This window comes from Neovison vison, chromosome 7 (assembly GCF_020171115.1).
Source record: "Neovison vison isolate M4711 chromosome 7, ASM_NN_V1, whole genome shotgun sequence".
Taxonomy (NCBI): Eukaryota; Metazoa; Chordata; class Mammalia; order Carnivora; family Mustelidae; genus Neogale; species Neogale vison.
This window is the reverse complement of record NC_058097.1, coordinates 189,688,444-189,704,883: the sequence shown is the minus strand read 5'-3', so window position 1 is coordinate 189,704,883 and position 16,440 is coordinate 189,688,444. Positions and strand designations below refer to the sequence as shown.

The 16,440-nt window shown below is 52.1% G+C and overlaps 1 protein-coding gene across 1 annotated transcript; it reads right to left on the bottom strand.

The window, feature by feature from the left end:
• Positions 1-537: 537 nt before the first annotated feature.
• F2 (coagulation factor II, thrombin) lies at positions 538-15,119 on the bottom strand. Its single transcript, XM_044259205.1, has 14 exons — positions 15,015-15,119; positions 14,473-14,636; positions 13,541-13,565; positions 13,232-13,282; positions 11,699-11,804; positions 11,464-11,600; positions 9,556-9,870; positions 9,126-9,254; positions 8,921-9,047; positions 7,948-8,115; positions 7,273-7,446; positions 6,865-7,046; positions 913-983; positions 538-783 (listed from the first exon to the last, which is right to left on the bottom strand). The coding sequence occupies exons 1-14, from the start codon at positions 15,091-15,093 to the stop codon at positions 640-642; spliced, it is 1,872 nt and encodes a 623-aa protein (XP_044115140.1). The 5' UTR covers positions 15,094-15,119; the 3' UTR covers positions 538-639.
• Between the last annotated feature and the right edge of the window lie 1,321 nt (positions 15,120-16,440).

The following is a 16,440-nucleotide window of genomic DNA, read 5'->3' as shown; positions in this document are numbered from 1 at the left end:
CTGGGACCCATACTCCTAACCACCCTATTCCACAGTGCTCCCAGATGAAGCCACTTAAAATACTTAGCCTTTGGGGGGCGTTAAATCTGATGTCATTTTAATGGTATTCGGAAGGATGTAGGGACTTACTAGGAAAGTCAAAGATAAAAGAGAAAGATGTGCCTCCTTACCCCTCCTTGCTCTGGTCTGTTCCCCCTGCCTCGCTCTGTTCCTGGGACGAGCACCTTACCGCCCCAATAGCAGAGTGACTGAAAGGCAAGGCTTCAGTATCTTCCGTTTCAAGTCCAACTTTAACCCTTCCCAGCTGGGTGACCTTGGACAAGATACTTCTAGTCTGAGCATTAAATGAGGGAACCCATGAAGGCCCCGAGTCTGGAGCATTTCAGGGCTCAGCCCCTTAGGCTGCCACCTCCCCGTCCCCTGCCCTCCCTGCCACCACCACCCCCCATTCTAGGAGTGGTGGACTCGCTAAGTCCTGTTCATCCAGTCATGCTGGCTCTTTCTGACCTGCCCACGAATGGCACTGGGAGCATGGAGGCTTGTTGACAGCCACTTTTATTGGAACTATATAGCTTCAGGAACAAACCACAAAAATAATCCTGCTGGATTGGTTTTTATGATTTTGCAGTGAACAGCCCCCTAACTTCCAGACTGATCGATGACCTTCTGTATCCACTTCTTCAGGCGGAACACGTGTGTGTAGAAGCCGTATTTTCCATCCCTGTCACAGCCTTCACCCCATGAGACGATGCCCATTTGATACCAGCGGTTGTTAAAGGGGCTCTGAGGAAGAAACATGGGGTTTCCAAGAGGGTAAGTCCACAGCATGGCAGCAGTACCCTGTCAGGCAACCATTTCTGAAAACAGGCCCTCCTTACTCCTCCCCGCCCTCCTAGCCTTCGCAATGCTTACCTTCATGACAAAGGGTCCCCCACTGTCACCTTCACAAGCATCCCCTCGTTTCCCTTCATTGGGCTTGAAACCTTGAGGGAGAACAGCAGGGTTTAGGCGCAGAGCTCACCCTCCCACACCCCCCTTGAAGACAGCGAGTTGGCGAGTGTACACTTGACCTCTTGTGGTCCTCCTCGATGCCTCGTCCTTACCCCACACACACAGTCCTTCGGCTCGGCTCTCAGCTCCGTCTCGGACCCACATCCCAACCGGCCACTTCTCACCGCTTCCGCCCCGGTCACACCACGTGTAACTCTCCCCTGAACAAGTTTCCTGAATTCTACTCCCCCCACCTCCACAATCCATTCGCTACTCAACAGGCAGAAGGACTTAAAAAGAAAATACTTGAGACCTACAGGTGGCTTGAGGATAACGGCAGTTGCCTTTATCCAAAATCGCCCTCATACCCTCCATAAAGAATATGGAACAACGTGGAGACCAACAGAAGCCACACACACACACACACACACACACACACACACACACAATCCTCATCACCGGAATACAGAGAACACCCAAACTTCAAATCAATTTAATATATTTAATTATTTAATTAACTAATTATGTTAATAGTTAACACTCATGTGGTGGTGAGGCTATAAATATCTGCTGGATAAAAGAAGTGGTTGCGGCTGAATTGGAATCTTGTAAATGACCCTGAACACGTGTGAATGGCAACTAAATCGATCCACACCAAGATACTACAGGAAAACAAACAAACCAAAAATATACGAAAAAAACACCTCAGCTAACAAAAATTGTCCCCCAAAACACCACCATGAAATAGAAGACAACTATAACCGAATTAAATTTCCTCAAGCCAGTTTGTACAGTAACAAACACCTTGCATCAGAAATCCAAAAATTAGGGTGCCTGGGTGGCTCAGTGGGTTAAGCTGCTGTCTTCGGCTCAGGTTATGATCTCAGGGTCCTGGGATCGAGTCCCGCATCGGGCTCTCTGCTCGGTAGGGAGCCTGCTTCCCTCTCCCTCTCTCTCTGCCTGCCTCTCCGTCTACTTGTGATTTCTCTCTGTCAAATAAATAAATAAAATCTTTAAAAAAAAAAAAAAGAAATCCAAAAATTAGAAATAAAAGAACAAAACAATAGCAAGAAATGCAAAGCAGAAAGAGGCTGAAATGGAATTCAGCTCAAGGAAGAAATCTGAATCTCTCAAAAAGAAAAATAAAACCATGGAATAAAACTAATATTTATGATATAATCCAAGAAAACTTCACGGAAATAAAGTAAGATTTGGGGGTGTATGTATGCTGAAAGGGGCCACACTGGGCTGCTGACCAGACTGCCCGAAGCTCTCCACTCTGAGACAGAGCCCAGAAAAACTTCAGGATGAAGGAAAAAAGCCCTTAAGGCCTCCAAGCAAGAGACCAAACACCTTACAAGTTCCAAAGAATGACTCCAGCATCTGATTTTTCAAAAACAACATACAAAGTAAGCAACAACAAAGGCATACTTTAAAAAAAAAAAATCAAAGGAAATGTAAACCACGGATTTTATATGCAGCCAAGCAGAGCTTAAGGTGTCAAGACAACAAAAGAACAATTGTAAACATATGGAAACAGGAAAGTCTACACCCGTAACCATTGTTGGAGCATCTACTAAACGACAAGCTTCATCCAAACAAGTGATGGAAGCTTCGGCAAAAGGGCTGATTAACTGTTCCGACAAGTAGAAAAAAATGCATGGGCCTCAAAATCCATGGGCCTGGGTGGCTCAGTGGGTTAAAGCCTCTGCCTTCGGCTCAGGTCATAACCTCAGGGTCCTGGGATCAAGCCCCACATCAGGCTCTCTGCTCAGCAGGGAGCCTGCTTCCCCCCACCCTCTCTGCCTGCCTCTCTGCCTACTTGTGATCTCTCTCTCTGTCAAATAAATAAATAAATAAATAAATAAAAAATAAAAATATCAAAGATCTCGAAAGAGGAAAGTAAACTCCCTGACTGCTGTATAGCCAATAGATGGGAGTGAACAATTTAAAGGTCATATAAGAAAAGAAGGAACTGGGCGCCTGGGTGGCTCAGTTGGTTAAGCAACTGCCTTCAGCTCAGGTCATGATCCTGGAGTCTCTGAATCGAGTCCCAATTCAGGATCCCAGCTTTAAGGGGAGTCTGCTTCTCCCTCTGACCTTCTCCCCTCTCATGCTCTCACTCTCTCTCCCACAAATAAATAAATAAAATCTTTACTAAAAAAGAGAAAGAAAGAAAGAAGGAACTATGGGCATTTCAAAAGGTAGGAGCCCAAAGATAATCACTGGAACAAAAATGCAAACCTTCCTAAATATGTATATTTAAAAACACACACACAAAAAAGATTGCACAGGGAAAAAGCAGAGCAGATGAAACATAATTACAAAATAATATGAATTAATACTTATTCAATCACATCAATAAATAGGAATGGGCTTAACTCACCTATTAAAAAAGAAAAAGATTTTTAGTTTGACTCGCAAAAAGCAAGACCCAACTATGCTGGATATAAAGGCAAAACAAAGTGATTCATGGAGGTTAAAAGTAATGGGATGGACGACAAGGTATATCAGGTTAATGGAAACAACACAGTAGAGATGGTGATCCTGAAATTGAAAATAATGTGAAGAAGTACACTTTTAATGCTAAAAGCCACAATTTGCAATGAATGAATAACAGTTATGAATATCTGCACTGACCAGCACAGCAACCACATTTATAAAGCAATTCAAGGAGACAGAAATACACTAGCAGAATTTAACACGAACACAGTATAAGACAGATCAAGTGAACTGAAAATAAGTAAGGATATAAATGACCTAAACGGGGACACCTGGCTGGCTCAGTCAGTGAAGCATGTGCCTCTTGATCTTGGGGTTGTGAGTTCAAGCCCCATGTTGGATGTAGAAATTACTGAAAAATAAAACCTTTAAAAATAAATAAAAATAAATGACCTAGATAACAAGTGATAAGGTACTTTCTGGATATGAATCAAACTTCATACATGGATAACTGAGAACATACCTACACATCTCCAGTATACACATAACAATCACAAAAATTGAACAAACAGCTCTCTCGCAAAAAAAAAAAAGAAATCAGTTTCATAAAGTAGAAATATTACAAACAATACTCTCGGAGCACAGTGTGGCAAAACTCAAAATTACTACCAAAATTGAAACATAAAAGGGCCCTCCAAGCTGGAAATTTAAAAACCTCCTACTAAACAGCTCTTGGGTGAAAGAGGGGTACAAACTAAAATTACAGAATTTCCAAAAAATAATAATGAAAACACTACATAGTGTTTTCTGTGAACAGAGGAAAATGCATAGCCCTACTCAGTAAAAATTAAAGAACAACAACAAAAAATTAACCGAATTATCAGCTCAAAAAGCTAGAAAGAGAACAACAAACTAAAACAAAGCATAAAGAAGAAAACACCTTTCAAGATAAAAGGAGAAATTAATGAGGTACAGAACTGAAAAGCATCAGGCCTAACTGAAAAGTCAAATTCCTAGATATCTTGTTTGCTTTTGGAACCACTCACTAATTTACTCAAGAAACACAAATATTTAAAATAAAGGGGTAAGGAGAAAAAAATCATAATATATGGCAGTATTCTAGAAAGATACAATATAGACTTGAGCAAATGAGCAGACATTTCTTATCCTTGAAAAGAATGGCTCAACATCAAAAGGATGTCAGTCCTCCCAAAATACTTCATAAATTTAACACTCCCAACAAAAATATCCATCAGCTTTTATTTATGGAGCTAGACGAGTGGGCACCCAAGTTCATATGGAAAAATAAACACTCAAGAATTACCAGGAAAACACTGGAAAGAAAAACGGCAAGAAACAACAAACCCTACCAGGTACTAAAACATACTCTAAAGCCTCTGTAAGCAAAACAAGACAGTGCTTTACTAGAACAGACAACAGACCAGGAGAACCACATGGAGTATCTTCTAATAGAAACAGACTTAAGTACAAATAGAAGCCTAGTATGTGAGAAATGTGACATCTCAAATTACTGGGGCAGTCAGTAGAGCACGGGATTCTTGGTCTTGGGGTCATGAGTTCAAGCCCTATATTGGTTATAGAGATTACTTAAAGAAAAAAAAAAAAAACAGGGTTGCCTGGCGGCTCAATCAATGGAGCACGTGACTCTTGACCTTAGAGTGGTAGGTTTGAGCCCCATGCTAGGTGTAGCGATTACTTAAAAATAAAATTTTAGGGGCACCTGGGTGGCTCAGTGGGTTATAAGCCTCTGCCTTCGGCTCAGGTCATGATCTCAGGGTCCTGGGATCGAGCCCCGAATCAGGCTCTCTGCTCAACAGGGAGCCGGCTTTCCCCTCTCTCTCTGCCTGCCTCTCTGCCTACTTGTGATCTCTCTCTGTCAAAGAAATAAAGAAAACCTTTAAAAAAAAAATAAAATAAAATCTTAAAGTGGTGCCTAGGTGGCTCAGTTAAGCATCTGACTCTTGATCTCAGCTCAGGTCGTGATCTCAGGGTTGTGGAATAGAGCCCCACATCGGGCCCTGCACTAAGCACGGAGTCTGCTTGGGGCTCTCTCCTCTCCCCTCTCTCTCTCTCTGCCCCTCCCCCTGCTCTCTTTCTCTATAATAAAATAAGTAAATCTTTTTTAAAAATAACAAATAGGGGCACCTGGGTTGCTCAGTGGTTAGAGCCTCTGCCTTCAGCTCAGGTTATGATCTGAGGGTCCTGGGATTGAGTCCTGCATCAGGCTCTCTGCTTACCAGGGGGCCTGCTTCCTCCTCTCTCTCTCCCTGCCTCTCTGCCTACTTGTGATCTCTCTCTGTCAAATAAATAAAATCTTTAAAAAAATAAAATTAACAAATAAATAAAGTCAAATCTTTTTAAAAAATCAAATTACCTGGGGCAAAGATACAATTTTTTTTAAATGGTGTAGGGACAGCTGGTTAGCTATTTGGACAAAGCTAACTGCCATCCTCTGCCTGCCACCTCCCTCCCTTCATCTACTGCTGCCCTGCCTGTGCTTACTGCACTCCAGCCACACCGGCTCCTCACTGTTCCTCAGACACCCTAAGCAGGCTCCTGCCCCAAGGCCTTTGCATCTGCTCTCCCTCACCCTGGAAGGCACTTGCCCTAGACTAGCTCACTTCTTCACGTCTCTCCTCAGAGAGACCATCTCTAGGCTTGTCCAACCACTCTATTTGGACTGCCCTGTCTCCAGCTCTCTCTCCCTTACTCTGCTTCATTTTTCTTTTCTTTTCTTTTCTTTTTTTTAAAAGATTTTATTTATTTATTTGACAGAGAGAGATTACAAATAGGCAGAGAGGCAGGCAGAGAGAGAGAGGAGGAAGCAGGCTCCCCGCTGAGCAGAGAGCCCGATGCGGGACTCGATCCCAGGACCCTGAGATCATGACCTGAGCCGAAGGCAGCGGCTTAACCCACTGAGCCACCCAGGCGCCCTCTGCTTCATTTTTCTTCCTGCTAGATTCTACATCTGCTTACGGACACTCCCTCCTAGGAAGGAAGCTCTGTGAGGACACAGGCATTATGTTTGGGTCCTTGTAAATACTGATCACAACAGGCATGCAAAAAGTATTTGCTGAATGACTGAAAGAACAAGGCTTTGCCCCCACCCACGGCCTCATGCTGGTATCTGGACTCCCACAGATGGACGATGGAACCAGTGACTAGCACCATGACCTAGCACCTTACTAGATCTACTACCTCATTTAGCCCTCCTACAACCTTATGGGACAGAGACTTGCATTCCCATCGCACAGATGAAGAAACTGAGCCTCCAAAAGTTTATGCAACTTTGCCCAAAGCCATTTGACTTATCAGTGCCCAGATCCAGGACCTGACTAGGTCTGTGCCCTTCCCACGTCTCCAGCGGCCCCACGCCCCCAGTGGAGGCCCAGACACGCCCGCGGCACTTGCCGGCACAGAACATGTTGTCGGTGATGCGGATCCGAGTAGAGGCCTTGCACACCGGCCGCTCCACGATGGGCAGGTTCACCACCTGCAGGACGCTGGGCTGCACCTCGGAGACGCTGGACGTCCACATCTCCTTCAGGTTGCCCCAGCCGGTCACCCGACCTTTGTATCCGGCGCGAAGCAGTCTTTGAGGGGAAGGGAGAAGGACCCCATGAGAACCAACCCTTCCGGAAGTCCCCCCACCCGCATCCCGGCCCCAACACTGCCCCTTGGAGACCAGAATCTCAAACAGTGGTGCACAGAAGAACTTCTGGGTTTCCTCCAAGCCCCTGAGGCCTGGAAAGGGGAGGGTCCGCTGAGCCCAGAACTCAGCCCTGGGCGCCCCCATCCCCCACGCCCTCCAGCGCCCACCTGATTGCAGTTTCCTTGTCAGGCAGGCACACGGGGTGGATGTAGTCGCTGAAGATGATGGGCTTCTTGAGCTTTAGCAAGGCTATGTCTCGGTCCAGATTCTCCCTCCAGTTGTACCTGGGGTGGATGTAGATCTTTTCCAGCATGGAGATCTTCTCGATGCTTCGCTCATACCTGTGCAAAGAAGGAAATGGGGAAGCGGTAAACCTCCTGGTGAGGGGCAGCCAGCTCCTGCCTGCGCTCAGGGCCCAGGAATCGGGGTGACCCTTGGGCCACCTGTGAGGGGAAAGGGCTGCCTCCTGCCCTGGCCGTGTCTCCCGGCCTGAAGCTGCTCCGGGCTTCGGAGTCAGAGAGTCCCAGCAGGTGCGGGAAGAACACAGGCCGGCGCCCTGATGCAAACAGCCTCCATTCGGAGCTCACACCTGGGCCACATGCTGGTGCCTGCAGAGGAGCTGGGGCAGGCGCACAGGACTTCACTCTCTGCAAAGCCCCAGTCTGTCTTCAAGCCTCAGTCCAGACAGGGCCAAATGGCCTTTCCAGCAAAGTCTGCTGGGCTTTCTACTGTGGGCCGTGTACAGACATATCCCACAGGCCCCAGAGCCACCAGAACCCTTCATGGTCACTCTGGAGGACTCTGACCCATGACAGACACCCACGGGCCCCCTCATTCTGTACCTAGTGCGGGAGTGCTTGCCGATGCGCACCAGAAGGTCATTCTCGGTGAAGTTCTTGTCCCAAGGTGGGTACAGGAGACAGTGGGCAGCAGTGAGGACCCAGCGGTCACTGATGAGGCTGGCCCCACACAGCAGCTCCTGGGGACTCTTCCGGAAAAGCATCACCTGCCTGGGAGGGGGAGTGAGAAACATGAGGAGCTGGGGGGCTGCGCTAAAGTAGAACGTCCCAGGTTGGGGGCGCCTGGGTAGCTCAGTCGTTAAGCATCTGCCTGCGACTCAGGGCATGATCCCAGGGTCCTGGGATTGAGCCCCGCATCGGGCTCCCTGCTAACCAGGAAGCCTGCTTCTCCCTCTCCCACTCTCCCTGCTCATGTTCCCTCTCTTACTGTGCTTCTCTCTGTCAAATAAAATCTTTTAAAAAACAAACAAACAAAAAAACCTCCCAGCTTGGGGTGCCTGGGTGACTCAGCGGGTTAAGCCTCTGCCTTCGGCTCAGGTCACGATCTCAGTTTCCTGGGATCGAGCTCCACATCAGGCTCTCTGCTCAGCAGGGAGCCTGCTCCGCCCCCCCACCTGCCTCTCTGCCTACTTGTGATCTCTGTCAAATAAATAAATAAAATCTTTTTAAAAAGAAAGAAAGTCCCAGGTTTAAGCACTGGACAGAGGTGCCCATTGGGCCCAGACCCCAGGTTGAGCTGGCTGCCCTGGCCGACCGGGGCCTCCACATGACACGGAGGGGCTGCCTTCTGCTTTCTGCACCCCTCCCCAGCTTCTACAAGTCCAGAATTTGCACAGCCTGGCACAGCTCCAGGGTCAGAACCTTTAAGCTCCCAGGGCCTCAGCTTCGCCTTCTGCATGTAAGAAGCAACAGCCCTAATCTCAGAGGGGTGCGGGTTGTCATCATCTGGGAAGCCCAGGCCTGTGAGGGAACGGCAGCCCCAGCGGGGACCCTGGGGACTGCCCCTAGGACGCACCAGGGTGCAAGGCCAACCTCCGCGTCCCAACCCTTCACGATGCGCCCGTCGATGTAGGATTCCAGAAGCTCGTGTTCCGTTTTGTCCTTCACCAACTTCTTCTCGAACAGAGGCCGCAGCCCACAGTCTGCACAGCAAGTCAGGTGTGAGAGGCAGCCCGTCCCCTTCCCCCCACCCCCCGCCTCCGCAGCCATCGTCACCTCACCTGCCTCCCCGGCGCCAAAGGTCTTCTCGTTGAAGAAGGGTTGGAACTCCTCCTCACCGGTGCGCCCCTCGATGGCCGCGTCCGGGTCCACCGACAGCACGTCCTCATCCACCTCCTCCACCGGCTCCTCTGCGGGGAGCAGGCACGGCTGGAGCCTGGCCGAGCCAGCCCGCGCGCAGCCCCCCTCCCCACCTCCGGGAGACCTTGAAGGCCCTTGGCTGAAAGTCCAGCGCAAGGCGTCCTCGGGAACTCGGGTCGGGCCGGAGCGGGTTCAGCTGCGCGGGGGGCCAGACCCGCCCCTCCGCCCAGAGACAGGGCTGCAGCGGACCGCGCCCCCCAGCGGCGGGGCCGCCCTGCCCCCGGGGGCGGTGCTTACCGCTCGGCCCCGCCCCAGGCCCCGCCCCCGGCTCAGGCCCCCACCCAGCCTCACCGCAGTAGTCCAGGTCGCAGTACTCGAAGCCACCGGGCTCCTCCGACACGTAACACCACGCGCCCTCCTCGTCCCCGTCCGGGTTGCGGCAGAAGTTCTCCACCAGCGACACGGCAGGGTTGAAGTCCTGGTCCTTGCTCAGGGCCTTGGCCTGACTGCTGGCCCAGGCCAGGCAGGGGGACCCATGGGCGGTCACCGCCTGGCGACCCTGGTAGTACCGGCCACGCTCAGGGATGCAGGCCTCCGATGGGGGTGACAGATTCACGGTGGAGCCTCCGGAGCGCGGGGTCAGGGGCACAGTGACGCCCCCCTGGCCTGGTGGGTGGGGATGCAGGGGAGCAGAGTAGGTGGGGTGGGACCCGGCGCGGCAAGGGGGTCAGGGTTTGACTCCCTACCTTGCCACCTTCTTCCTATGTGACCTCAGGTAACTCGACCTTTCTGACCTCACTTGCCTATAAAAGGGGTGACCCTATGTTCTTGCAGGGTTGCCCAGAGAGTTAAAACTCATGCTATATCTGGTGCATCATGAGTCAGAAAGAGCAACTGGGCTTTACCTCCTGGGCTATCTGTAATCTGCTGGTAGTGGCTGCCCAGAGTCTTTACAGAAGGAGTCTATTTCTGTAGCGGCAGAGGAGGAAAAGGAGTGGGGACTGTGGCTGCCTACATGCCCAGCAGGCGGGTTTCTGCGGGTCTGCGGGGCATTGGCGGTGGGCAGGCTTGGTATATGGGTATATATTTTGTTACCATGACTGGTGGCTTGCTGTAAGACCTGTCCTAGGACCCAGCAGCGATGCATGGAGGACGAAGAACACCAGCCCCTATTTGGTGGGTTGAGTGCGGGCACTAACTCTTTATCCCGCCTCAATCCTCATCCTCTGTCCTGTGCTTTTGCAAGCAAAGGTGTGACTTTGGCCTGGAGCACGAGGCTCACCCTGGCCAATGAATGTGGGCAGAACGATGCACCAGTTCCGAGCCTAGGCCTTGAGACACACTGTGTGTTTCTGTATAGTTTTTTGGCCTCTGCCATCCCCCTGGGAGATGGTGCCTTTCAGCCTCAGCCCCAGGATGAGTAATGTGGAGCAGACCGGGACCACATGGGGAGCCATCTCAGCGGGACCCCTTTTGGTGGAAGCAGAACCAGCAGCCAAGCTCAGCCCACATTAGCCGCCACTGCAGACACAGGAAAGCACAGCAGCTCAGCTGCCCGAGCCGGCCCTCAGACACAAGAAAGAAATGCTTATGGGTGTATGGCCCTAAGCTTTTGTGGTGGTTTGTGATTTTGTGGGTTTCGCAGCATTGTTGTGGCCAGAGCTCACTGACGCATCTTGTGGAAGAACAAGGACAGCATCATGCGGGGCCGGGCACTATGAGCTTTGCTCTGCGGTGCTCAGAAAAGGGCACGTTCCCTGAAATGGTTAGGGGAGGGCTTCCTGGAGGGAAGAGGGCCTCCAGCAGGAAGGAAAGCATATTTGGAATGAGCCACAGCTTGGGTCACAAGGAAGCAAAGAGGCACCTGGGTGGCTCAGTCAGTAAGCATCTGCTTTTGGCTCGGTCATGATCCCAGGGTTCTGGGATGGAGCCCCCTCATCGGGCTCCATGCTCAGCAGAACGCCTGCTTCTCCCTCTCCCACTCCCCCTGCTTGTGTTCTCTCTCTCACTGTGTCTCTCTCTGTAAATAAATAAGTAAAATCTTAAAACAAACAAACAAACAAAGAAGCAAAGACTGGGGAGGCAGCAGGGGCCCAGCTCTTGCGGGTCTCCTGCCATCACTGCCCCATGGGCCCAAATATGCTGAAATGACTAACCCATGCTTGAAGGTAGCCGGGATCTGGCTTCCAGTCCCAGGTTGGCAGGCCCTCTGGAGACCCCTGACCTTGGCCACAGACCGCCCAGCCCTCCCCAGCTCACCGCAGACAGGGACGCTGCACTCCTCCCTCCGAACAGTGGGATCTGTGGTGTAGCACCAGGGCCCACTGGTGCTGCCATCCGGGTTACGGCAGAAGTTCTCCTGCAGGTCGGCCCCCGGGTGGGTGGTAGAGTTGATTCTGGAATAGGAAATTGCTCAGCAGCAGCACCGCCCATCCGGGGTCTCCCAGCCACACGCTCTCTGCCCCCCTGGCCTCCGGGCCGGCCTGTCACTCACTCAGGCTTATGTGGGTAGCGACTCCTCCAGAGCTGACACTCGATGCCCGAGCGGGTGACGCTCACATTCCCCCGGTAGTTCATACCCAGACCTTCCGCACAGCTGCCTGCAGAGATCCCAGCCTCGGTCTCTCGCCCCGCGGCTCTGTCCCCTCTCTCACTTAGCAGAGCCCTGTCTGTCCGCCTCCGCCAGGCTGCCTCTGCTCCGTGACCCTCAACCCGCGTATCCTCAGCTACCTCCTCCGCACCCGGCCGTCCCCCAGTCTATCTCACAGCGCTCACTAAAGCTCACTGATGCCCACCGTCCACGTGACAACCGGGGGCCAGGCACTAAGGACATAGCAATGAATAAACAGAGTCTAGGTAGCTCCCTGCCCTCATGGAGCTTAGAGTCGTGGCTCCTTGTGGCCAGTGGGATGACAAAGCAAACAAGGTCCTTCTAATCCGACCCAGGTCTGCCTGTCTTGTCATCAGAGCTCCTCAGGTCAGGGCCTTTGCGACAGAGCTTTTCCAGCGATCACACTGGGTACCTTGGATTTTTGTTTCCTTATGAGATGGGGGAGCTCCTTCATTCTCTTAAAATGCCCAGCACCTGACACGGTGCCTGGTACATAGCAAGGGCTGAGTAAAATGTCTGTTGGGGAGGTTATTTAACAAATTAAAGCATGGCCAGTGGCTAAAGAGTTATCAAGAACTGGGGTCTAGGGCGCCTGGGTGGCTCAGTGGGTTAAGCCACTGCCTTCGGCTCAGGTCATGATCTCAGGGTCCTGGGATCGAGTCCCGCATCGGGCTCTCTGCTCAGCAGGGAGCCTGCTTCCTCCTCTCTCTCTGCCTGCCTCTGCCTACTTGTGATCTCTGTCTGTCAAATAAATAAATAAAATCTTTAAAAAAAAAAAAAAAAAGAACTGGGGTCTAGTGTTATATTAAAGTTGTATTCAGAAGACTGGGGAGGAGGGGGGAGACCCCTTGCAGGTTCAGCAAGGTGGTGGCGTTTGAGCTAGACCTTAAAGGACAAGGAAGTTTGCAGGAAAGGCGAAGGTGACAATGAAAGCAAAGGCCAGGAGGTAGATGCGTCCTGGCATGTTCAGAGAAGTGCCTGAGGTCAGAGTAGCTGGAGGTCTGTGCCCATGGTTGGTGCAATGGAAGATAAGGCCAGAAGGGACGGTTAAGACCAGAACCTGCCAAGTTTGCCAGGCCAAGAAGCTTGTGCTTTATTCTGGAGGCAATGGGGAGTCACACAAGGTTCTGGAGAATGAATGTGACCTCATCAGGGCTCTTCCCTGGAGGCGGGGAAGACAGACTGGCAGGGGCTCGCATGAGAATGAATTCCTCATCCATTCATGCATTTGTTCCTCCATCAGGAATCATCTTCCTCACTGCCAGGCACAGAGCCCGATGCAAAGATTTGTCCTTGACTTCAGAAACCATACGTCAAGGTCAGGCACTGGGCCGCACTTCCTGGCCCACCCCACTCTGCTCTTCTCCCAGGCTGCCCGCTCCCACCCGGGCCCCCACCCCCGCCTCGGCTCCTCACCATCCAGACATTCAATGAGCTTTTCTCGAGGTTTCCTCACCGACTCACAAGCTGAAAAAGACCCAGAAACACTTTTGAGATTGGGGCAGGGACAGGAGGGATTCAAGTCAAGGATGGGTGGAACAGAGTGCGGAGACAGAGAGGTGGAGAGACGGATGGAAGGAACCGAGGGAGGGAGGGAAGGAAGCTGGGGGGAAGGGGGGAAAGGGGCATGGGTGGAGAAATGGATCACTAGGTGGACCAGAAGATTCTCCAGAGTAGAGCATTCTCGCACTGGGGTGCCCAGGAACCCCTTCCAGGAGCACTCACCTATGTACTTGCTCCAGAACACCTCCTGAAAAGTAAGAGCTGGTATGAGGCTGTGGCATGTCCTGTTTCGTTTCATTTTTTCAGTAGACTTTATCTCTTCTCCTCATACTTTCCTCTTTCCCTTACCCTGGTCATGCAGGAGAAACTTCTGGGGAAGTTTGTGGTAGTTTCTTACTTTTGTTTCCAGAAGCCCAAGCCCACCGGGGAGAGGAGGATTTGAGGAGAGGGGAGCCCCCCTGCCAACCAAGACCAAAAAGGTTCCCACAGATGGGCTAGGCCGGAGAAGGGGACGCGTGGGGCCCAGGCAGAGTCCTGAGGAAGGGAAAGGCCACACAGAGCTCCCGGCACCCTGAGGCCTCGCCAGAGTCCCACACCCCACAGTAGCAGCCGGGCTAAAGCTGAGCAGCCATGTGGGCTGGGGCCTCCGGAAACCTCAGTGCAGACAGATATCGGAAGATAGAGGGGCCCCTGATGGCCTGGAGCCTCACTAGGCTGCCGGACCTTGACACAGCCCAGGGGTCAGGACCTTCAAGAACGGCTGAGAGGGCACCTGGGTGGCTCAGTTGTTAAGCATCTGCCTTCGGCTTAGGTCATGATCCCAGCGTCCTGGGGTTGAGCCCCGCATCGGGCTCCCTGCTCAGCGGGAAGCCTGCTTCTCCCTCTCCCGCTCCCCCTGCTTGTGTTCCCTCTCTGGCTATCTCTCTCTCTCTGTCAAATAAATAAAATCTTAAAAAAAAGAAGAAGAAGAAGAATGGCTGAGGTCACTCATCTTGGCAGCCCAGTGAAATGAGGCCCAAGGGGACATTGTCACCAACAGCTGAAGAGCTGGGACTCCCCTGCCTTTCTGTGGTCCTAGAGAGGGCCCACCTGGAGGGACCTCACCCACCACCCCCGCCTCGACCCAACCCGGCGCTGCAGAGCCCGCCCCTCACCGTGATGGTGACAGACTCCAGGGCCTCAAAAGCCTCCTCGTGGCTGCACTGCTCCTCCACACACTCTCGCTCCAGGTTCCCCTTGCGCACCTCCTCCAGGAAGCCACTGTTGGCGCGTGGGACCCGCCGGAGCAGCGACAATGCTTGCTGAGGGGCCAGGAACACTGCAGTAGGAGGGGCGTGGGACAGTGGCCTCCAGGAGCCAGGCAGTCGTGGCCACCGTTGGGGCAGGAAGCCTGCCTAGCCTGCCCTCCTGGCTTCCTAACGGGGCTGACTGGGATGGTGGCAGGGCCCAAAAGGCTGCCCACAGAAGCCCCCTAGCTCCCCTCCATTCCCTAGAGAGCCCGCTCCGCTCCCCATATGGCAGGAGAGATGTCCCGGTCCATCCAGACCTGAGCACCCAACTCCTTCCCGAGGTCGTGTATTGTAGGCTGAGACCCACCCGGGCCTTGGCCCTGTTGTTCTCGGTCAAGCCAGCAGACCCCGCCCCATGCGCCCGCATCCCAGCCTGCCAGCTGGTCCCAGCCTCCAAGCCCCCTTACCATGCTGGCTGCGCACCAGGCTCAACAGGACAGCGAGGGCCAGGCAGCCCGCTGCCCACAGGCCTCGGATGTGCGCCATAGTGCGCCCGCTCCGGGGACTCTGAGGACTTGTGCTGACCACTCTGGGTTAATGTTGAACTAACATGAAGAAATCAGCCAAGAGGAAGAGGTCAGCAGGTCAGGGCCATGAGACTAGTGTATAGACAGTTGCCCCCGCCATCCAGGAAGACAGGTCTTCTTGGGACCAGGGAGAGATGGCCTGGGGGGGAGTCATAAAGGAAAGGCCATTGTAAGTGACCCCCATCGTCCAGCCCCTCCCTCCTGAGACGTGGGCCAACTTAGACTAGTGGGGCCACAGGATCTTCCTGAGGCTCCTTCCAGTCCTAATGGTGTCAGTTACTTTGACCTCTGGGAGCCTCAGTTTCTTCATCTGTACAACGGGAACAGTACTTTTTCGTGAGGACTGAAGGAGACTGTGAATGTCATGCCTGTGAAATGTAGTAGGTCCTTATCAGTGGGTCTGTGGACGTAAACCAAGGGGGAGGTTGATGTAATCACAGCACATAGACAGGAGGCTGAGACCCGCGTGAGAGCCTTCCCACCCCGGAGCCGGGGGGTATGTCCATGGGTAGTGGCCGTTCAGGAGGAGGAGCAAGATCCAGGGCCTGTGAGCCTCTGGTCTATTTTCTCTCACCTCCTAGGACCTGCTTCTGGCCCCAGAACCGGGACCATCCCAAATCCTCGGGTCTTCTCGGCAAAGCCCCTCACTCTCCTCCTGCCTATCCGTCCTGGGCGGGGCCTGGAGTGGCCACAGGTCCCGCAGGCCCCGCCCTGCCCCTCGCCCAGCCCTCCCCTATTTTTTGTTTGCATTCCACAAGGTAAATATTAGTCCTGGGTCTAATTAGGACAGAAGGACAAAGAGCAGGAACATAGGGGACACCTGTTCCCGTCCTGCCATCATTTTTGTGAAGAGTCTGGGAAGATCACAGGGCAGGGCCTGGTGCGAGCAGAGCGGGGAGAGGGTTCGCACAGAGCTGGGGCTCAGGACTCCCACAAATCTGCTTAATTCCTGGGTGGCCAGTTCCTATATATCTCTATAGTTATATATTCTTATTTTTCTATGTTTTTTAAACCAAGGTTTAAGTTATATTCCATAATGTTAAAACAAATCCTATGTTTAACATGCATTTTTTATGCATATGCCCAAGTACCCACCGCCAGATCAACATTTTGAGCCCCAAACAGACTCCTGCGTGTTGTCCCTAAGATCCCCATGACTCTAACCACCATCGCCCTAGACCAGTTTTGCCTATTTTTGAACTTCATAGAAGTGGAAACCTACACCATATACCTGTTTGTGTCTGGCTTCTAGATTGTGTGTATCATGTGGGGGTCAGTGGCCCATTCCTTTAAAAGCTGCGCAGGA